At 41.5% G+C, this 23,807-nt stretch overlaps 1 protein-coding gene across 1 annotated transcript; it reads right to left on the reverse strand.

Annotated features, from left to right (window-relative positions):
- Positions 1-1,001: 1,001 nt before the first annotated feature.
- pla2r1 (phospholipase A2 receptor 1) lies at positions 1,002-23,498 on the reverse strand. Its single transcript, XM_031846245.1, has 30 exons — positions 23,173-23,498; positions 21,592-21,972; positions 21,281-21,454; positions 20,437-20,601; positions 20,067-20,180; positions 18,868-19,017; positions 18,347-18,541; positions 18,093-18,256; positions 17,736-17,846; positions 16,012-16,124; positions 15,752-15,921; positions 15,435-15,643; positions 14,776-14,921; positions 13,415-13,499; positions 13,174-13,309; positions 13,053-13,088; positions 12,794-12,954; positions 11,611-11,672; positions 10,896-10,999; positions 10,668-10,804; positions 9,161-9,278; positions 8,852-8,991; positions 8,587-8,728; positions 6,749-6,984; positions 4,457-4,631; positions 4,147-4,281; positions 3,623-3,745; positions 3,370-3,546; positions 3,104-3,139; positions 1,002-2,047 (listed from the first exon to the last, which is right to left on the reverse strand). The coding sequence occupies exons 1-30, from the start codon at positions 23,315-23,317 to the stop codon at positions 1,830-1,832; spliced, it is 4,458 nt and encodes a 1,485-aa protein (XP_031702105.1). The 5' UTR covers positions 23,318-23,498; the 3' UTR covers positions 1,002-1,829.
- Between the last annotated feature and the right edge of the window lie 309 nt (positions 23,499-23,807).

A 23,807-nucleotide genomic window follows, 5' to 3' on the forward strand; every position in this document is an offset into this window, starting at 1 on the left:
TCAGGCTATCTCATAGTGTTTTACTTAAATAGTTTAAAGTAAATGACGGACTGAACAAGGCGAATCTCATGCAAGGCTTTGATTTTGAAGGCGAAATGTCTTCCGTCTTTGCATTTTCTTGGCTCTTTTCGTTGGTGCCCTCCCTTCACATTCCCAGAAAACACGAACGCTCTCTCCATTTACCCACTTCACGCCCACTCGGTTGTTTCCGTCAACTGAAACGCACGTTGTGTGTTTTTCATCCACCAACTGCAGAGGAAGTGCTGCAGCAGAAGAGCATTAATGATTTATCTTGTGCGTACAGTAGCACTTAATGTTTTAATTCGTAAACGTAGCAGCTGGTATGAATTATTAACCACTGTGATGTCAGATACTACCAGAGAAAGAGTCAATGGCTGCACTTTGCTGTCTCATTTTCTCCACTTAAAGGTTCTGCTAAAGGCTGACACCTTTATTTAGACAATCTAATAAGACTGATTGGAGGGCGTTTTATTCAGCTCAATTACACATTAAGTGATTATTATATTTTTTACCTAAAGGCCGACAAAATGTTTGACAATATTCGTGGTTCATCTGTGACGTACAGTACGTCACAGAGATTAATTCAATGTGAAAAGACCAAGGATAATATTCAAGCTGCAAAGAAAGAAAATTGAAATCCTTAACTGCATTGCATCATCACTTTATCAGTACTATCTGCCCTACAGCTCACATGAACTACCTACTGGCCTACTTAAAAACTGAACAGAGCAGTCTTGATTGCAGTCACTCTGGTTGTTCTCGCTCAGATGAATATCTCTTTATTGTCACCGATTGGGCTTTTGTATAAATAAAGCAAAGCCTTCTCTGACCTGTGATGTGCCAATATGTAGTGATGGTGAAATGCTACAAGCTAAACGCAACACATGTATCCAAAAGGAGTGGACTAAATTATTAAGAAGGGACCAAATCTGCAAACAAACCTTACAGAGCTTACGTGGAAATAGATAATGAAACTGGAATTGTTCGGCCTGACCTCAATTTATTAAAACACAAAGAAAATTGTGCAAAAATACATCTGGTAATTTGCTTTGCATCAGCAGATAAAAGTGAACAAGGGAATGAATTTGATAATCACTTATGCCTTACACATTTTCTGTTAGTTTAGAACAAACAACTCTTTTGTCAATATACAGCATGTGTACTTAAAAAAATAAAATAAAAACACAAAAGTAATACTGATAACAATGCTGCCCCACGCTCCTGAAATTCTGAATGAAATGTACAAAATGAAGTCACAAATGTTACTGTAATTTCTATTTTGTCACCAATCTGCCTCTTACGTATGACAATGAAAGTTACTTTTGACCCCTGAAGTGGATCAAGCCTTTCTTTCACCTGTTTGAATCTCCTAGTTGAATAAAATCTTTCTTTATTATTTTTCCTAAATACCGTTTTCCAACTATAATTGATTAAATACTCACACTGCGGGAGAACAACAGGCATCAAGTGTTTAGTACCTAGCATCCCTTCTTCAACAATCTCAGTTATGTTTGTCAGTCAAGAATATTCCAATGTGGGCTCTTCAGTGTCAACACAACAAATATCTTCACAATCGTTTGTCTCATTTAGATGTTTTGAACGCATGAAAACTGTTGAGAGCAACTGGGATCCTTCGATGCACATTCTCAAATTACAAAAAGGGGAAATGTCTGCCGTCATCATCTCACCACTGTCCTGAGGAGTCACGGCTTTACAGTGTCATGTGGCGTTTATACCCGATGGTGAAATGGCGCGAGGCAGACAGATAACGGGAGAACGATGGAGACCGTAAAGAACTCACTTGAGTGCTATTCTCCCGAGTGAGCCTCCAGGTGTGTGATCAGCACATTTCCATCCGACTCCGTAGCCTGTGAGCTGGTTTGTCTGTAATAAGCACCGCTGAGCGTATGAAGTCCACGAAAACGTGAAGCGTTCCTCTTGTACACAAACCACATCGCTCCTGCCACCAGGGCAAAGATCAGCACGGCCACCAGCACCGCAGCGGGGATGACGCCGTGATGTAAACCTGAAATGCACGGTAGCTTTTATGTGGCCATATTTTTGTTGTAATGTGTGGTCTCTTTGAATTATACAAACATTAATACAGATATATTTGCAGTGGTTTAAGAGGTAATCAAATCCAAAGTGAAAGTAGTAATACCCCACTTTGAAAATACTCCGCTACAAGCAAAAGTCCTGCAAATGTAGTGGAGTAAAAACCAGTTTAGTAAAGTAAAGATATTTGTAGTAGTACAAAGTACAAAGATGTATTTACTACTATAACAAATATAATGCAACACTTTTGTTTTCGCTCCCATTTTTCACGAGTTGAAATAACAGATTTAAGAGTTTTTCTTTGCACAAAAAATGTGTATTACTCTTAAATATTGTTCACAAATTTGTTAAAATCTATATTAGTGAGCACTTCAATAATCAGGCCACCTGACAGGTGTGGCATATCAAAATGCCGATTAGCGGCATGATTGTTACACAGGTGTGTCTTTGGCTGGTCACAGTGAAAGGCCACTCTGAAATGTGCAGTTTTATCACCAACACAATGCCACAGATGTTGCAGGTTTTGAGGGAGGAGGTTCTCTTCTCAGGTGAATCCTGTGTGACCAAAAAAAATGCATCTGTAGCCCGATTCGTGTGAAATCCATAGTGCAGACTAGAGGGCCTGACAAATGTATTTCTTCAAGATACATTGCACATTTAGATGGCCGTTTATTGAGACCATCCCAGGACACACCTGTGTAATAATCATACTGTTTAATCAGCATCTTGATATGCCTCACCTGTCATGTGGATGGATTATCTTGGTAAAGGAAAAGTGCTCACTAACCCAGATTTCAATACATTTGTGCACAAGAGAGAAATAAGCATTTTGCATATGCATAGAAAAAACGTTTACACGTTTTATTTCAACTCGTGAAAAATGGGAGCAAAACCAAAAGCGTGTATATTTTTGTTCAGCATATAGTTACATTCCACCACTGTATATTATTAACATGCATCACATTGTATCATAATGCTCATGCCACCCATCCAAAGTGTAAATCATTCAGATGAAAGTGCACTTTACCATTTAGAGGTTCCACTTCCACCTCAGCAATTGCATCTGCAAAAGAACACATACAGTGGAGTTCAATACAACTCATCACGTTTTTTATTTATTCACTTTTATTTTTATTCACTTATTGTTCACTTTGTGGCAGCAGAAACGAGTTGTGAACATGTAAGTATCACCATATTATTTTGGGGACCTACAGCAACAAATATTCCAATATGTTGTACGAGTTCAATACAGGGGACCCAATATTCGCTCAGAAGGCCCCCAATTCAATTTACCTGAGGTGGTTTTGCAGACGAAGCCGAGCCGCTCGGTGCACTTCGACAGGTGCCACACACCGTCAATCACCCTGGTAGTCACACAGGCATCTGCAGTCAGCTGCTTGGAGTCTGGGGCTTTGTTGGGCCAGTTGATGTAGTCCATAGGTGAACCATCCACCCAGGCCAGAGAATCAGCTAAAATCAAAGTCCACAAGTTAATGAAATGGGATCGCGATCATGTGATGGGTACCAGAGAGGGATAGATTCTTACTGTCAGTGTTGAAGTACATCCCCAACCACACGGCGTGGTGAAGGAACCCCGACGACCACAGTTGCTCCAGAACAAAACGATTCTCTGTCTCACTCTCAATGGTCAGGACATCTGAGGTGTTGACTAGGAAGAGACAGCAGCACAACAAACTCACAACTACTCTCCATTTTAAAGCATGTAAATTCTCTGCAAGACAACGAATACATGTCCAAACAATTACAGTGGGCAGGTATCAAGTATTATAACACACTAGAAATTGAAAACACCATTGGTGTAAAGTATGTAGCCGTAAGCATACTTTTACTGTTTATATCTATTTCCTCTAAGTGGCATTTCTAATTAAGAACTCAACCACAGTTTTCTAAGTAGCTAGGGCTTCTCAGAGCAGCTCCTCTAGCTGACCTGTAGGGGGAGTATGTATTCCATCCTGCAGATTACGGTGACTTAACATATTTCAATTTTGAAAAACAATGCATAAATTACTTTGCAATAAACAACCAAAATTGCATCTTATGAATCTCTACCTTTCTGCCTGCAGTGCTCTCTCGACTCTTCAAATGTAAGTTTCTGCACCACAGGCTCAAAGTCGTAACAGCCATGCCTGAATTTCACCCATGTGGAGGGACACGCCACCTCGTATGAGATGAATGGTTTATTGCCTGTGAGAGAGAGAGAGAGAGAGAGAGAGAGAGAGAGAGAGAGAGTGAGAGAGAGAGAGAGAGTGAGGGACAAAGGCAGAAGACACTTTCACACATTATGAGTGACAGAAACTCAGCAGCTGAAGAGGTGCAGTGTCGAGTGAGCACTGCTATTATTCAGTGAAGTAGCACTGACTTGGTGGGGGAACATGACACAGGGCTCCTGGTAGCAGAGTTTCACAGTCAGCTCTCCGCCAGCCTCCGCTCTCGTCCATGTACACACACTCTCCCGTCACAAAGTCGTCATCGCCCGCATCCCAGTGTGTGTACACCGTGTCACTGCCATCTGACCACTGATAATTGATGCCACTCTGTAAGGAAGTCACCAGAGTGTCAGTGAAGAAGTTGCACTTGCAGTGGCGCTCTGCCAGGAACACTCAACACCTAATTCACACGGACCTCTGACTGTGTTGTTCTTTTTTGTAGTACACATTTTGCTAAAATCTGTTTTTTTATTTGTATAGTTGCAGTTTTTAGTTCATGACTGTGCTTACTGAAATACTGTATCCTGGGTTTGTTCTTCTAATCTAGAAGCATCACTAAATGTAAAACTCAAATTGAAATAATCTTGAAGAATAACATGATTCGTGGCGGTCATAATACTAAACTATGACAAAATTAGTTGTTATTTGTTGATATTGACAGGGATGGTCAATAATGAGTGCAATAAAATTTAAAAGAACAACATTATTGGTTCATGAGATAGAAATAAACAGAAACAAGATCAGGTAAGATGAAAAAAATAAAACAGAGGTAGAAAGAGAATCGGCTCCCTCACTTCCTGTGTTCATTTCTCTCCGTGACTAAGACATTCCACGGGGGCTCAGTGATACTTGAATCCAAATGTTAAGGCTCTGACTGTCTGCTGGGAGAGCTCATGCCTGTGGATGGACTACATCTACGTGGGCAAAAAAGGTCAGGAGAAAAACCCGAGAGGCATGTGAGACAACTGTAACTCGCCATCGGCGGACATCTCTTTAAAACTAAATAATTTAAAGAATCTGAGGACCTTTTGTTATACTTTCATTTCACAACTGCGGGCAACATATTCAAATTTTGTTCCAAGCTATTTTGCTTTTACTATAGGCTTTCTGTGTGTATCTATTTTTAAAAAAGAAAGGAGAAGCTTTAGATTTTTCCATTTTAGAGCAGGCAATTAAGTCTGGTCAGGTGGTGCATCATGGTACAGCACACAGCAAAGTAGGTCAAAGACCTAGATACTCAATCAAAAGTTATGATTTGCCAGCATTACTTGAGTGTTTAGCTATCTACATGATGGTGTGGGATAGGAAACTGACTGCCAGTTTTAGGATGCTGATGACACGTGGACATGCACAAACTATGCTTTTGGTGAAAATATATATATATTTTTTAAAAAGCACATTGAAAGTATTTCTAAAATTCATGGCATGCATGCAGATGTGTATTCTCTGCAATTCATGCTTATTAAGAAATATTAAAAGGATTAGTGTTAGGGAATAGTCTTAGTTGCTTTCCTGGCGAGAGTTAGATGAGAATACAATGCTGCAGGGAAGTTTGGAACGTCGGAAGTTTACGTCGCACTGGTTCCCTCTACAAAAAAAATCAATGGGATTTTTCCATCGGATTATTCCAGAAAATAAACTCTGTGGCAAACACAAGTTTATGATATTTACATGGGAAATGAACACCACTTTTATGATTTTTGAAGCATGAATGTATTCGCCAGAGGTAAAAATAAACAAACTACACCACAGTGAGGCTGTGAAGGCGGACTAGTCGGCGTGATGGCGTGATATAGTCACATTTAGCCACTTGTTAGCAACCGCCTTTTTTGAGATACATAAAAGCGACAAAATTCACAAGAAGAATATTTACTGACGCATTTATAATGTAGAACAAAACATTGACTTTGACTCTGGTGAGGGAACCGGAAGTGCAAAAATGTTACGTTTTAGGACTCATTCTTGCAGCACTCTATACCTCTCTCATGTTCAGCCAGTAAATGGTTAGCTTAGCTTAGCATAAAGACTGTCAGCAGGAGACAACTAGTTGGAAAACAGGAGTCCTGTCGTCACCATGACTGTGTGACTTAGCTAGAAAGCTGATGTGTTTTTTTACATTTTTGTTTTTTGTAAGGATAAAATACCAACCAGGGAATAACATGTTAATAAATTAGCCAGGCTAGTTGTTTCCCCCCCATTTCCTCTCTTTATGCTAAGCTAGCTAACCGGCTGCTGGCTGTAGCCTTATATTTACCGTAGAGACACGAGAATGCCATACCATCAATCTTCTCATTTAATTACTGCTAAAAAAGTGACTAAGCGTATTTCCCAAAACGGTAAACTGTAGAAAAGCAGACAAACACACACACTACTCTCCGACACATATACAGTAGACATATACTGTGCAGAGGTATACAGTACATATAGCATTAGAGGATACATACGTCTTGACTATACAGTCCAATCCAGTGGGGGACTGCCAATCTATTGACAAGGACAGTAAGGAAAGCCTGGTGGTATGCATCTGTAATGCTCACTAGGTCAGAATCATTCTCTATGCACATATGCATCGCCCCGTACCAGCTCATGTTGCCAGACACAACCTTGTAGCTGCGGCTCCTGTACTCAATATTGTCAGGGAGAGGGTGGTGATAGGAGTGGGTGGGGGGTTTGGATATATCTGTAACAAGGAAAAAAGAACAAAAGAGAGGAGTGTTGGAAGAAGGGTAGAATGATCACTTCAAAGTGTTGATGTTTGGCACACATGCAATCAACGGATGACAAAAAAGGAGTAGTTTGACAATTCCCTTGAGTCCCGTCATTATTGCGAGGTTACCAAGCAACGAGCGGAGACTACCGGACTCCCAATAAATAGTTCAGCACGTAACTTGTCATTTTTATACTTTGGTTTCAAGACAGATTAAACAAGAAGATAAAATGTGTTTGTTTTAGGGGTGCTGTCAGGCTAAATGTTTCCAGTCTTTATGCTAACGCCCCATTTCCTGGCCCTAGCCTAATTGTTACTGACAGATATGAAAGTGAGTATCAATCTTCTTATTTCACTTTTCGCAAGAAAGCGAATAAGCGCATTTCTGAAAATGTCTATCTATTCATTTAAGGTTAACAACAAAAACTATCAATTATCAGAACAACTATGTAAGGTTACATGAAGGAGGGCCTGGTGTGCCCATAGAAATGTGACTTGCCACCATCCCTGGTGTCATTACGTGTTTGGAGTTTCATTAAAGATAAATACATTTCAACCTGGCATATTCCCCATAAATGTGGTCATTGTGACTCTATGGGTCATGATAATCTTACGGGATAACAAGGATATCAGGACAAGCTGCTCAAGCCTCCTTACTGCAGCCGACCAAATAAACATACTATTTGCGAGAATCATTGCAAACACGAGTCTGACCGAAAGTAAAGCAGCCGCCTGTGATAGCAAATATGGTTAACTGCATAAGGATCTACGTCCATACAATGGAATCACATGGCCACATGGGAAACACACCAGGATGCAATATACCATATTGTTTTCCTTTAAACACAGTAAGTAACATCAGAATTCACATGATGTAGAACCAACCATGAAATGCGTTGAAATTAAAATTACAAAGATTCAAAATGACATCCATATATGACATAATGTCACTGTGGTTGATTGTGCTTTTTTTGCACCTGTTACACCACACTCAACAGTTCTATATGACATTAACAGCATTAATTGACAAACATCTATTTGCTATGTAAAGATAGAGCGGTGTAATGGAGTTGCTTTCCGTCTCGAGTGTGTCGTTATCCGAGCTTCTCTGTGCTTTATTTACATGGCCGGTCTGCTGGCTAACTAACCGCCGCCGCTTTGCAGTCTGCTCATATGGCGGTAACAGCTGATAACAGTCATGTTGAAAGTCATGTGGAGGCAATCATAGATTTGATCTGAAATCCCTATAGAGCTCCTTTAAGTTACTCTTTAATGTGCCTTCATATATCGTTGTGTTTGCAATTTTGTTAATGTGTTTAATCCTATTTCTGTAGCATAGTATTTTCAGTTCTGTTAATCATTCTGTCATTTGTGGGCCAGTAACACAGTATGTGGCTGTCAGGAAAGAAAACCCCTGTCAGCACTGATGGTGAAGGTTTCTTTGACTTGCAGAGAGAATAGGTTATGGGAGAAGTAGAGAATGTGAGCTGACAGCAAAAGACAAAGACAGACGTGCAATAAAAGACAGGCAGTGACAGAATAAAATCAAAGATAAAGAAACTGAGGGAATCTTACCTTGAGTTTTTTGACAAACAAAGCCATACCCAGTCTCGCTGCACTTCTCATTGTACCACTTTCCTGTCAGGTGGAAGTTGTGGTTGTTGGAGAGAACAGTACACAACGGCTCATCGGCAAATCCACTGAGCCACTCATCCTCCTGGGGTTCATAAAGCACATATTAATACACTCAAACCTTTTCATCTTCAGAAACTTCCACCAATAATTGGTTGCAACAAATTGTAGCAGTGTAGGTCAACCTAAAGTATTCACAGGAGCTTACAGTGAGATAGCTCTTTGGTCCAATTGGAGACCAGTTGGTGTAGCTGACGGATTTCCCATTGGTCCATCTCATGGTGTCCTCATCCCGCAGACCAATCCACACACCTACAGAGCTTCCCTGGAGCAACATAGTGATGTAGGCTGCAGTAATGATGGTGTGAGAATAGGAAAATTGAGAAAAATATAGAATTAATTAATGTAATTATATATATAAATAGCACACTGTGTGGCCTTTCTGACATGCCTACCAAATACATTGTCTGATGGTGTTTGTATATGAAATCAACCATTCGTCGGACTTTGCCTCTACCTTGTTCAATCTCGTCCTCTACGGCAACCAGCGAGCCAGCGAAGGAGGAGCAGATGGACTGGGCATCTTTCCAACTCTTTCCCTCCTTTGGGCCGTCAGGGAGGTGAAGCAGGAGACACTGCAAACACATACACACACACATCCCACACTAAACATGAATATCACATTGCGAAATGCAAATCATAATTCCCCCATCACCACCAGGACGCTTGTATGAAGAAGTCAGAAGTCAATGTAAAAAAATAAATAAAATCCAAGCACGTAGTCTTGTTTCATAGACGGAGAGGGATGCGATTTCATGTTTGGCAGCTTTTTGCATTGACAAGAGCTTTGACAAGAGTTTCTTAAATTTGATGGGAAAATATGTAACATTACTCAAAGCATTAACTTCTTTCACTGTTCAAATCCACTAACGTTAACCTTGAAAGGCATGTGTGCAGATATATTTAAAAGGAGTTAGGAAGGGTTGCCTTTGTGGCCTATTGGTTTAAAGGAACAGTGTGCATTTATAGTGATCTATAGGCCACCGTAGTTCTCTGACACGCTTGGCACACAGTTCAAGTTTAAGTTGGTGGCAATCTACAACCTCAAAAAAAATATGACTCTTTGTTCCATATTTTGAGCTCGAGGAGAAAAAAGGACAGACATTGCCATAAGGATTTCCGTTCTGTTTAATATGCAGAACAACGACTGCATCTATTCCAGGTCACTGCGTCTCATCTGGTACCAAACAGTAAAGAATGTCTGGTTACTATCGTGTTTTAACTATCTTTCACAGATATTGTTTTGGTGGAAAATTATTTTTTACATTGAGAAGATTTCACATGTCCCCAAGGGAAATGATTTTCTTCAAAATGTTTCTTATATCATCCAATATTGTTTTTTTACTTGAACAATCTAGTCCTTTATTTAAATAAAACTACATTTTGAGATCTAATACCAGTCAAGATCATAGAAGATCAGCTGGTTTTGCTCTTTATGGAGGTTGACTCAGCTTGAGCATCACGGGGGGGGGGGGGTTCTGAAGTTGTCAACATAACTCTCTCAAGGAACAGTGAAAGTAAACACAAACATCCGGCTTTTACCCGAGGCAGCTGGGAATTTGGGGAAGTGAACTGAGTTGTGGAAGAGAAGAGGATATAACGAGACGCTTTTTTTTGCAGTTTGCACATAACAACAATATAAGCGGATAATCATTTAAAATAACACTTTACTATAACCCCTCATATGCAGCATTTATACACGCTAAATAAATATATCATGTGGCTGTAAACAGTATATGTAAACAATTATGTCTTCTCCTAAGAATATATATTAAATACTATTGTGTTTTATATTGTCATTCATCTGTCTACACAACAGCTTCCACTTATATGCATTGAGTTAAGGTTCTATAAGAGGTAAGTATTTTTGAAGTGTCTTTGCCTCAACTGACTTTAATTCACACAAATCTATGAGGGTTGTCGCTGCTCCACCCTGCTGCTTGAATTTGTGTGTGTGTCCGAACCTTGTGTCCAAAGTACAGCCATTTCGCCGGACATCCTCCGATGTAGTGCGGCTCCCTGGGAGTCTCCACCACAGACACAGTCCTTCTCTTGCATACATAGCCGTGGAGATCGCTGCACTTACTCGCCGACCACTTCCCTGCGATGTACCGGGGAAACCTCCACACATTCTAGTACAGTGCGAGCAGACGTGCATCAGAGAGTGTTTTTCTGAATGTGCACGTGTTTACCTGTTGAAGAGGTCATGGTGACACACAAGCCGTTGCTCTTTGGGCCACCACTGGCAGTCCTCTCTGCCCAGTTCTGAAATTCTACCTCCGTCTTGTCGCTCCACCTGCAAACAAACACACAAATACGTTTAATGAACGGACCTCACCGATGTCTTGGTTTTAATGAACTCAATTCAAGCCTCTATTGTGCTTTGTTTGGCTAGAAACTCAACCAAGGCTTTATCAGGTTTTGTTTTGTTTTAAAACAATCTTGAGCTAGGGGTCCTGTTTTGTTATACTCCTTTTTCATGAGGTAACACATCCTTTGCCCATTTTACCTTCCATATCATAGTTTGTATAACCAATTTGCACATCAGTCGGCTTTATGTCACGTTCCCCTTGAGAACAAATGTGCAACATGCAAGCTACGATACATGAGGTTATTTCGTCTTGCTCATTTTGCCATTTTTCACTGATCAAAACACTACCCGCAGGAGCTGAACTGCGCATGAGCATTCCAAAGCCCTGTTGTAGATTTATCTTTAATTTGGGAGTGGCTGCCACTGTTGGCAATAAGTCCACAAGCAGTGATCGCAAACTGCTTTTGTGATTTGGGCCCCTGGGTTGTAACTACACCAACATTTCTTTACTCGAGCTGTTGAACAAAGTGTCGACTGCTCTAATAGAATCAGTGGCAGCAACGGGAAATGTTTAACAAACTCCAAAACACACACACCTGGCCTCCTCTCCAGGCTCAATGGACAGGCCAATCCACCAGTCTGTTGGGCCCAGGGAGAGCTGAGGAGACACAGTGACAAGAACAGACATGAAAAAGAGCTTACTTCACTTTTACCCTCCTCCTTTGCAATCCAGTCCTCGCTCGGCCAGAATTTCTTTTTTCAGAGCCTCTCTGACATGAGCGTCCATTCAGGCGGCCCCCTTGGCCCGTGCTTCGTCTCTTTCATCGCCTCGTTTTGTTCCCTTTATCCCCTCACAAGCCTCAACACCACAAGAGACTTTCTATAGTGCCGCCCAAAAGGCCGCTGTCAAAAAAAAAAACCTGCCTTTTTCTTACTCCCTGTGTGTGGCGGCACTCGAGCATGAAAGCATCCGCATATGAGGTACGTCTTAACTTGGCGATGTGCGTCTGTAAACACTTGAGTTTGTATGAGTGTGTCAATTGTGTTCACACTTGTTCATGCACTTGTTTGTTTTTTCACTTTGTGTGTGTGAACTGTTGGGAGAGAGGCCTATTGGGCCGTTCAATGGAGAAGAGCCCCTGTGATTAAGTACATTGCTTTGGCTGTGTACTACTGTGTGACATTGTGCTCCTGCTCACTGAAAAAAGCCCCTGGCATCATTTTGGTCCTAGCAATTAGATGGCGGAAGTATTTGCAAAGGGAATAAGTAAATGTTGGAGTGATAGGGGAAGAGGTGGGAAGAATATAATAAGAAGAAAAATGCTGTACTTGCACAGAGATAATACTGTTAATTTGGAGCAAATTGGTTGCAGATATTATTTTGTGCAATTGAGTAGATATGTCTCCATTTTAAAATGAGTTGAAATTGTTATATTTCCTTTTGAATAAGCGCTATTATTTTTGTTATTTAAATGAATAAATTACATTTTACCATGGTGCATGTTTTAGAAAGACATGAGGATATGAAAGAGATATTGCAATCTTAATGATGTTTGGTTATCGCAATCATATCATTCTGATTCTGCCAAATGCCGTATTGTTCTTGATAATTCACTCTCATGTTCGGAATGAAATGCGGATGGAGAAATTAATACCAGTGCTGTATGATACCACTTTATGATAGTGATTATGAAATAGATGCTATGTTACGAATATATCTCCGTCTGAGGACATTGACATTTTGTGAATATAGGTTGATGAGCAGTGGCAACAACAAACCCTCTGCAAACGATCCTTGACAAAGTGCAGCTCCTCTCTGGAGTGAATGGACAGCAGGTAGGCTCCCATCATCTGACAGGCCAGAGAGACGGCGTCCCATTCAAAGGGCTGCTTCGCCAGCAGGTACTCAGCTCCGCGGTGAAAAACCCAGGGCTCGCTCTCTGTGGGGGAGCCAGGCGGACAACAATATAAATCATGTCTATCAATGTCTACAAAGCTTGTGTTTGCCAGAAGCAACGAAGTAAATGAAAATACTTACGCTCGGTGTACCAGTAGGGTTTTTTCAGTTGGTCACCTGCAACATAAATCAAAGTCTGGTAGGTGTGTGTGTATGAGCAGTATGTCTGTGTGGATATTGGTGGGGTGGTGAGGGCGATTACCTCTGGACAGCTTGCAGATCCACTCGTGTTTGGTGTCACAGGGCTGCGGCATGAGAGCGTTGGTCAGGTCGCTGTACACAGCACAGTCCCTCCTGTCATCCTCCTCGTTCTTGTCCTCGATGAAGGACGTCACCACCTGCACCAACACACGAGACAAAACCATAGTGGTTACACCTGCTGAATGTTTCTTTGTGTTACAAAATGGCCTTTGGACACTTTGTGAGCCTCTCCATGTACTTACAGGGGAACCATCAGACCACTCCCAGGCTCCGGGATGTTCAGGGTCTCTCTTATTTAAACCCACCCAGAACCAGCGGCCCTCTGTTCTGAAAAAGAGCAGCAGAACAAAAAAAAAAGACAATGCAACACAAGTCCATCTCAGCAAGTGTTTTTTATACATTTTAACATTTGAGATTTGACAATGATCTCTCATGTACTTCACCAGCACATTGTGGAAGAAATCTATGGGAGTAAAAAAAACTGTTTATAATATATTGTATCCTTGCATTTAGTTTTAGACTTGGACCACAAAATAGGCCATTGATGTGAGCTTGTTTGTTTAAGCAATATTTAATTTCATCATTGTGATCTGGATTATGTCATGACACTCAGTCAAGCAAAATCTGTTATCACTTTACTTTATCGGTAATTTTATATTGTAATATAGTGTAGATTGTCTTAAAAGTGTGCTGGAAATTCTAGGGAATATTTGCACAGGTGGAATAACCAAAAGAAAATGTGGAGTGCCCCAGGGTTTAATTCTAGGACCTTAGGACTTCTTATTTTTCTTGTATGCTTTCCAACGGTCACATCAAACACATACATGGTGTAGCCATGATGAGCCTTCTGATCTGTCCTTTCTGGTTACACCTCTGGCAGATGTGAAAGATTGGATTTCCATACATTTTCTTCAATTCAATTCTGAAAACCAGAAAATCTGCATGCAGGGATCAAGTCACATCTTGGTGCTATTGCCGAGGAATTCTTTTTTAATTCCAGCCTTAATTTTGAATATAATATCAGCAAGCTTGTCCAGTGTTTATCATCAAGATTTTTGTATTGCTGTCATTATCTTCTTTTTAAAAATAATTTTCTTCTTGACATGTTTTATACTCTGTATATTCTAGATTTCTATCTTATGTCTGGGTCACTGATTTTTGCCTTGTTGATTCTATTCTGTTGTTTTATTGTTTGTTGTGTGTAAAGCACCTTTTCACATTGGTTTAGAAAAGTACTACACACATACAGTTAAATAATATAATAATTCCTGTAAATCCAATATTGTCATTAAAGAGCACTGCTCATTGAGTTGCAAGATTTATGCCTGACAAATTTATCATCAGACAACCTAACTTACTTATTTGATTCTACAAAATTATCAAATTATTGCAGCACATTGATATTCTAAAATTCTTTACTTGGTTTCATGACTCATTGTGTTTTATCACTCAAGGCGTCCAAAACAATCCCAAACCACATTTCATCTACAAAAGCCAGTCAATAAATCCTTTACCCACTGCTCTATGCACATAAAATGAACCTGATGCATTGTCATTTCCCATAACATTCCTGCACTGACGAGGCCCAGAGGGCTGTACCAACCCTTCAAACATGGTACTGAGGAGCTGCTTAACAAACACCTGCTCCTCATAGTGGTAGAAACTGGCCAGCTGAGCGCCGAGGGCCTGGCAGAAGAAGTCTGCTTCCACCCAGGAACGCTTCATCAGGACTTTCTCATTGTGGAACACCTAGAAGAGCAACACTTAGTTAGTTTTAGTTTTTATCTGTATACATTCAAATATATTCAGGTTTTTTTCCAATCATTTCAAAATCGCTCTGTCTGAAATGAGAATAATATTAAAATGTTTAAAATTCAACATAAATCAATGTGTATACATGGGGCAAACAAGGAACAGAAAATGATTAGCCTGCAATAAATGCATCTTGGGTGAACCTCATCATTTTAATTTCCTTTAAAATCTTTTCTCAATTCAAAAGATTATTTTTGAGTAAGTTATTTGTTAAATTAGTACTTAACAAATAACTTACTGCCCTGTCCATAGAGCTGAAATAATAAATTGATTAACTGGGTGGTTGATCAACAAACAAAATGGCCAAAAAAGCTAGCTTTTCTGTTAAGTCTTTAATGGTAGTAAATTGAATATCTTTTGGACTGCTGGTTGTACAAAGCAGAGGAGGTAAGGAGACAAGGTGAATCAGGAACACGAGTCAGGACAGAGAAAAGAGGAGGATGGTCCCACCTTAAAACAGTAGAGCATCCCAGAGTGTGATTCCCACCCTGGAGGACAGGGGGCGGACGCACCAATGTGGCGCTCTGGCAACTGGACTTCGTGGTAGCTGCTGATGCTCTGCTTGCACACTGACAAGGCCTTGTGCGACTTGCAGTCTTTCACTTCCCAGTGACCCAACGCAGAGCCGCCTGACATGGCAACACAGCCACCAGCACTGACTAAGGAAAGGAAGACATGAAGCCGTTGAAAACGAGGCAGGATATTGCCATCAAACCAAAACACAGTAAACTTATTTATAATTCGTAAAGAAACATTTTCCAATTCACCTGGCTGGTGTTTGTTCCAGTTTGTGAAGGTAAGAGGCAGCGAGGAGCTGTTGTGAAGAAGCCAGGTGTACTCTCCCCCCTTCTCCAGGTCCATGAGGCCAATCCAGTAATACCTGCTGCTGTTGGTCCCTCTCTCACTCAGCAAACTGTTGACGAACGCCTGCTCAAACCTGCCAGCGTGAGGAAGACCAGAGGATGAGAAGAGAGGCTCCAGTGTTGCTACAAATAAAACACAGCCAACCATGAGCTGACTACAGCACCTGTTTTCCACAGTAAGGAGAGGAGCAGTGCAGTAATATCCCATCTGTGCATCTTCATAGCTCTGTTCATGGCTTGTCACAGTGTAGCAGGAGTGGCCATGTCGCTTCCAGCCCTGCAACATCAACAAAACAAAATCAACTTATCACACACCATGTCATCATGTTCTTTTTCAAGCTGCAGCTTGTTTATATATTGCACAAGACAACGACGTCATCAAATACAGTTTTAATATAATCAAAACGCACATATGATGAGAATGAGGAAAAAGAGATGAGCATTGAAGGAAAAATACAAACTTGTTAACACTTTTTTTGGTCCTGATCAAAATGTGTCCGTAACACCCGATACCTAAAATTGTCAAGTACTGAAAATTTAGCGTTGAATGTTTAGTCAGATTGAAGATCTTTGTGATCTGATCTGACATTTAATATATTAGAGCACTTTGGATTCTTCTGTTAAATCTAAAACATGTTTGTCGTAACGAGACTTATACAGCCACACTAGCACCTCTGTCAGGCTGCAGTTAGGTACAGCGGTACTTTGAGCTAAAAGTTAACATGATCATGCTAACATGCTTTAAGTAACATAGCCTGATTTAAATATTACTCAAAGTCTGAAAAGTTTCCTTTTGGCATCACTACCAAAACTCAGGTATTGTTATTGGCACTTCTACTGAATCTTTTAAAGCTGCACATTCCTAAGCTGGAGCGAAGGTTATTCTACGCGTTTGCGTATATGTGTGCAATTATATGCACGACAGTGTGTGTATACTCGTCTGTGTGTTAGTTGTGTGGTGGGGGTGTTTTGACAAGTGGTATCAATTTGCCCCCCCTTCAGCCCTATATCCCATCTCCCCCCCCCCCCATCCTCCCTATACTTGGGGTCCAGAGGCCTACACAAACATTTACATGAAGACAAAACTCAAAGCTTTCTTTAAAACCAAAGTGTCTGGAAGCATTTTTAACAACAAAACGACACGGTGGCAAACATTTACAACACAGACAATGACGAGACTCAGGTGGAATATTATGCTTTTGTTGCTCAAGCCCGAATCATCAGAGACTGCTCGAGCATGTCCACTGATATTGGGCCTTCAGGGCCATTTTTGGGCATGAAGTAGCCCGATGACTCAGGAGTCTGATATTCTTGTAAACAGAGTCAATGAGCAACATGAATGCCAGACAATACGTCAGCAGTGGAGTGAATCAGCTCATTGTGCTTGTGAAGGGGCAACTCGCTCAGCAGTTAAAACTGCAGCGGGCGCACGGCTCCGCCTGGTGCACGTCCTGATCTGTGTGGGGCTATTGTAACTCTGCACAGCCCACAATCTGCCTGACAAAGTTAAAAATAAGTCACTTCAGTTTCGGTTGAAAGTAGACAACTTTCTATATTATTTAGCAGAATGTGGTAAAACTGTTAAGATGTCGATCTACCAAGTCAGCAAATCTGATTTTCTTATGTGAGATCCATTTTTCACTGGACTTGACATGAACTTGACATGAACTGACATCAGCATATACAAATACAATTACTGGAACAACCTGAAACCACAATGGGTTAATTCATATCAGAGCTAAACTAAGAAGATTAAGTGTTACGTAATCATGAAATGTGTTATTGACCTGCTTCTGCTGCGTGGTTAAAGAAAAGGTTGAGCTACTGTTAAAAAACAGGGTTTCCTTGATGTGCCTGGATGTATGCACACGTGTGCTCATGTTCGTACCTCAGGGCAATCTTCATCCAAGGCTCCAGGCTGATGAGCGGGTTTCTGGCTTTCTCTTCTACACACCGCCGGCAGTCGCTCATCACATGACGCTAAAAGCCAGTTACCTTCCTGTGAAAGAGGTCAACACTATGACTCTCACAAGACAGTACCCATTAATGTATACAAACATTTAAAAAAAGGAATTAGAGCTGACAATATCAGAAGATTCATTTATTAATCTGCAACTATTTTGATGAAAGTCAAACGAGAGATACGTTGCTTTTGCTTGTCGTCATTATAGTGAATTCAATATCTTTGTGTTTTTAAATTGTTGGCAAAAAGGGAGAATTTTTACATGAAAGAATCACCTCCCACCTTCCTGTCAAATTTGACGCAGAGTGTTGCATCCGTCAGGTTGTGAGGAGGGTGATACTGGTGCCAGAGGGTGAGAGTTACAGGTGAGCCATCGGACCACTTAACGGTCGGTGACGATGCCGGTTTCCAGAGACCGATCCACACCTCCATACTTTCCCCAGACACTACGAAACATGAGGGCACGCGCACACAAAACAGTATTTAGCATCCTCTTGTCAGAACTTCATATATCTCTTTTGCATGACGCTTCTTACAGTTAGTCAGGAGCTTGAGCAGCATCTCCACCTCAGACAGGGAGTGGAGGCTGGTGAGGTTTGCCCCCTGAGAGCCACAGGCCCGGGAAGACTCCTCCCAGCTTCCTGCCTCCGTCTCTGACAGCAGCCGAAAGCAGACACCGTTATGAGGCCACCAGCCGTCAGCACACTCTGTGTGGACATACTGCCAGTTCTCTGTAGGAGGAAGAAGAATCGGGAGAGGAGGAGGAATCACAACAGGACCGACCAACAAAAGAAAACAAATTCACAGCAGACATTGTTTTGGTCTGGCCACCAACAGCGCAATAGAGAGAGAGAGAGAGGTCAGAAGTTAACTCCCCAGGTGCAGTGCAGCTGTTGAGGCCAAAAGCTACAAGAGCTAAAAAAAAAAAAAAGCTTCTTGTACATTTTGCACTTTGTCTCATCAGTCATCGCTGTTAGTAGGTAGGAACACCTCTGAAGATACAGGGAAGCAGTCTGCATGTCAGCTTTTATTGCAATGTGTTAGCGTACGCTCTCACCTAGCGGCTCTGCTCTCCGGGTGTCATTAGGTGTCTTCTTACAGATGTAAGGCAGAGCTGACTCACAGGACATACTCTGCCAGTGACCCTCAGAGGCTGAGTTGTACACTCCACACTGGCTGTTGTCCTGCAGCGGGCTGGCAGGCAGAGCTGATGGGAACACAGTGATGGGAGTTTTATTTTGAAAAGCATGTGTTTTCTTCCTCATCTTTACTTCCTGTCATGTTGTCAAACTCAGATGCTGTATGTAGAAAAGTATTGAAGTGCCAACCCTTCCCGACAAAAAGCAGAAATTACTATAAAGCATTGTTATTACATCAAATAGATATATATTTATTGTTTTATGTGAGAATAAATATTTTGTATATTTTTGGTTAAATGAATCAAGTTTATGATGTCCTTGTATTTTCCATTATTGAGTAAATATGAAACTTGTATAGAATAATCTTTTATATTTAAATTTAATTGAAAAAAGAAAACATTGTCAATTCCGTATAAACCTCTTTTGAATGTTAAAACTACAACAGACAAAATGTTTTGCTTCACAAATACAAATGCCAGTACACTAAATAAATAGTATATTGAGGTGATTGAGATATATTTCCTATTACGTTACATAAGGTGTACTGAAGTGCCAGTCGAGCACAATGCATTGTACTGTATGTGCAATAACTGTGCCATGTATTACCGACTGCTAATAAGAAGCTACTATTAATCACACTCGGAGCTAATGGACTAAGCCATCTTAGTCCATTAGCGACTGTCCCTGAGCTCCCCGGGTGCCTGTCACTGCTATGCTATACTATATACAGGGATGGGTCAAATTTCGTGTATGTATACGACAATGAAAAGGGTTTCTATTCAAGGAGCTGTTTTTATGGATTTAATAGTTAATCAATTGCCAGGGTTTATGTCAATCAACGCTCTAAGTTCTCCAATGCCACACGTCAGAGAAGGAGCTGATGTAGTTTCTCTGGCTCATGCACACATTTTACAATCTGTTTCCACACTGTTCATCAAAAGCAACTTTTTTGTATGCTCTCTCTGGAGTGCACACAATTGCATAAGCTCGACACGATTGTCTCTTGACAAAAACAAATGTTAAGTAATACGCAATTCACTATTCATGTAAAAAAAAATAAAAAATAATAACATGAAACGGACATTGCCCTCTCACGGACTAAACAAATAATCAGTACCTGTGGTGAAATTGACCAGTGATAGAGGTGCTCCATCAGACCACTGCCACCCCCGTCCATCCTTCAGGTGGTTCAGCCCGATCCACACCCTCGCTCCGACACTTGCAAGTCGATCTACCACAAGATGATGTTGTACGAATTGTCAACAAATATTATCTGATTTCCATACAAATAAATGATGGGTTAACTATCAGCCGGTAGCAGGGAGGGATTTTAAAGTAATCAGCAGACAGAGATAAATACAGGGCGATAGAAAAATCTGTATGTCGTTTAGTTCTAGTGTAGCGTTTGTGGATGTAATACAGTACTTGGTGGATGTTTCATTCAACAGCTTTTTGGTCCCTGCATGTGTTTTTTACCAGATGCCTACCTCTGATATACATGTGCTCTGCCAGGCTGGTGATGCTGAGCAGATTTCCCCCTTGAGCCTGGCAGGTTGACAGAGCCTGACTCCAGGTCAGGATGGTGTACAGGTTGAACTGGTAACACGCACGCAGCTCCTGGTTTGACTCCCAGAAACGGTCACAACTGGAATCTACGAATAAAGCCACAAACTGAAAAGGCAGCAGGAAGCTGAGAAGGAGAGAGATGAAATGAGAGAGTGTGCAGATAGTTTCCAGGTGTGGGTAGGAGTTTAGGCATCATGAGTTTATGTTAGCAAAGAGCAAGATGGACTGCCAATGATAAAATAGAGAAGGCAACTAAATGTCACTGACCTTTTTACATTATATTGGGTTTGTATTTATTGTTTGAGTCAGATAAAATTATAAAGATATTCATTATTGTCTGGTTGGAATTTGAGCAGATATAGACCCTAATGAGATGTGTTTTTATTTTGTGACCTGGTGATCACAGTAAATGGTGTGCTATTAAAATATCAAAAGTATGGTTTGCTATGAGTTTGAATTAAACAAATTTCAGTGACACAAATGTATTTTTTATTTATGCACTGTATGGCAAAAAGTAAGTGGACACCCAATCATTACGCCTTCATATGATCCTTGAACATTTCCCTTCACAACCATTAACATGTTGCTGTGGGAGTCGCCACTCTGGAGGACTGTAGTTGTGCACTGACGTTGGGCGATGATGTCTAGTGTTCCCGTTCACCCCAAAGGTGTTGGATGGGGTCGAAACAAGAGGTGTCCACATACTTCCGGCCATGTAGTGTATCTACTCAGGTTCATTTCTTACTCTGTTGCACTCTTCTTTACCTTGTACCGGACAGAAGCCCCATCTCTCGAACTCATCGTAACGAGTGGTGGTAGCACACCACTGAAGGTGGTCCTCGCGCCCCTCAGTCGTGCACTCAGAGTACCATTTGTTGTTGTATTTAAAGGGCAAAGCGCAGGGCATGCCATGTGCATTTCCAAACAAAGTGTGTATATCTGCAAATAGAACAAGCCTAGTATGATTTTACGCGACAGATACCCTATGCAGACATGTCAGAGAGTCACTAAGACGTCTTGTGTGTTGAATGTTTGATCAGAAGTCAGAAGACATGCAGGATGTTTCTGCCGCTTACCTTCATATGGATATGAGCACGGCCCCTCTCTGGGTGTGCCATACCTTTTCCACTCATGGCCGGAGTTTTTCTTCACCACCACCAATCGTCCGGCCACGGCCACCTTCCACTGGGACGCCCCGTGCAGTATGTTTCCACTGCAGCGCCACCACAGCACGGGGAGGGCCGTGTCGCACTCGAACGTGCCGAGAGGCTGCGTCGTGTCAGAGATGTTGAGGCCCAGGCACGTGCTGGTGCCCAAGTTGAAGAGGCGATGCCGGGAGACCCACTTCCACAGCATGCGGCGCATGGGCCGCTCGCAGTCCTCCAGCACCATGTTAGAGCGGTCCACCGTGATGCAGCGCTTCAGCGGCTCGCTCTCCAGGATGAACAGACCCTTTTCTGAAGAGAGATGGACGAGAGACAAGGAGGACAGGAGAGGAGGAGGTGCGAAGAGGAGAGGGGCGAGAGACATGGGGGGGTCGTCGGTCGCGGGGGGGGGGGGGGGAGTGAGGAATTGATGTGAACGTGTATGTAAGAGGAGAGAGGAGGATGGATTTAGTGAGAGCAGAAAAGAATAGATTAGTATGTTTTATGATGGCATAACCATGCAGTATGGATGCAGAAAGATCTTACAGAAAGTCAGAGAGTAAAGTGAGAATACTTGTAACTTCAGCTTTAACATTTCACTTTTATTAAAGAAGTTTCTCCGCCAAAACAGAGCAATATTCAAGCTAAATGAAGGCCTGAGGGAACCTTTCATGTTTTCTTCCAACATGAATAAAGGTCTCTGTGTAACTGGATACTCTAACAAAACACGAGGATGTACACTGAATATATACACATGGTAGTAATGAAAGCAGCTGGAGGAATTATCTCTCCCCTCATGTCACTTTTACATACTGAAGAAGAATAACAAGAGTGTATGTTCTCCGTCCTCTGTGTTTATAGATGAATGGACTATACCATCATACTATTAAAGACACACAACTTGAAACTGATCTGGAGAAAAAAAAAAGTATCATGATAACAGTAAGATACAATTTGAGTACTCGATTTAAGATTGTACTGTAACGATGATGCAGATTAGTATTCTGTCTGCCTTGACTCTAATTCAACATGCCACGAGACTCCTTTCAAGACTGACACTGATCATCAAGTCAACCAATCATCTCAGCCCTATTGCAAACAGGTTTACATGTTAACCATCTGCATGTTTCCCTCTTCAGATTTTACTTTGGGAGGTTCTATATTGTTTACTGTCAATAGTTGTTTCATCTTTGGCACAAAAAAACATGGACAGCACATGTTTCTCTTCATGAAAATTAACTTGCACATTCAGCTCCTGAGAAGTCCGGTATTTATTTTTTTACATATAATAAAAAAACACTGTTGTAATGTGAGCCAAGCTGCAGCAGTGGGGCTCAAACTCTGGTTCAGAGGCCAATTTGGGGACTAGGCTACAGTTATATAATTGTCTACCGTGATAAACGCACAGGACAAGAACGTGTACCGTGGGCTTATTTTGCAGGAGGTCGTTAATTAACATCTATCAAATAAAAGACCACCGAGCAGCAGCTGCAGCCAGATGATTCGACTTACTGTAGAACTCCGTGAGCTGTTTTTTCTCCAGGACCTCGTCGTCCTCCTCGCTGACACACACGCAGCTCTTCGCCAGCAACACTGTTGCACAAATAGTCGCCACAACAGTCACGGAGTCGATGAAACGGAACAACTGGATGAACATTTCGACGGCGGGATGCGGTGCTGTAGTGCAAATGTCCGCGCATTCCCAGGCTCCTGGTCAGGGAGAGTATTTTCCAGCTCGCTGGTTTTCTTTCTCTCAGAAAACTTTGCGCCGAGTGAAGTTTTTTCAGCGGGGGACCAGCGACGTCACGTCTGACGGAGGAGCAGCTGCTGCTCCCCGGTCTGGAAGCTGCATTCCTGCCGCTGTTTCGTGACTGTTTTCACCCGGACAGAGGCATACAACTTAATTTAGACTGAACGAAAGGCCTCCAATAATCTATAAACTCTATCTCTAAAAATAGATAGCCAGACAGACAGACGGACTAAATTTAATTTCAAACTTTAGTTACTTTGCAGATTCATATTCACATTCATTCCACTATAATAGGTTGAGGCAGGATAAGATAAGGGGAAATTCAAAGCAGTATAAACCTTTAACATACTACAACAATGAAGTGATCAACACAGTAATGCATCAATAATTATAATCC

This window comes from Anarrhichthys ocellatus, unplaced genomic scaffold (assembly GCF_004355925.1).
Source record: "Anarrhichthys ocellatus isolate YVR2014 unplaced genomic scaffold, GSC_Weel_1.0 scaffold6, whole genome shotgun sequence".
Taxonomy (NCBI): domain Eukaryota; kingdom Metazoa; phylum Chordata; class Actinopteri; order Perciformes; family Anarhichadidae; genus Anarrhichthys; species Anarrhichthys ocellatus.

Excerpts from the sequence above, each read along its gene's own strand:
- pla2r1 (XM_031846245.1), bottom strand. The coding sequence starts at position 23,317 with ATGTTCATCCAGTTGTTCCGTTTCATCGACTCCGTGACTGTTGTGGCG. Across the intron at positions 19,018-20,066 it reads ACTGGTCAATTTCACCACAG|CTCTGCCTGCCAGCCCGCTG; the intron begins GTACTGATTATT and ends TGTTCCCATCAG. Across the intron at positions 4,632-6,748 it reads TTGGACTGTATAGTCAAGAC|AGTGGCATCAATTATCAGTG; the intron begins GTATGTATCCTC and ends ACTTCCTTACAG.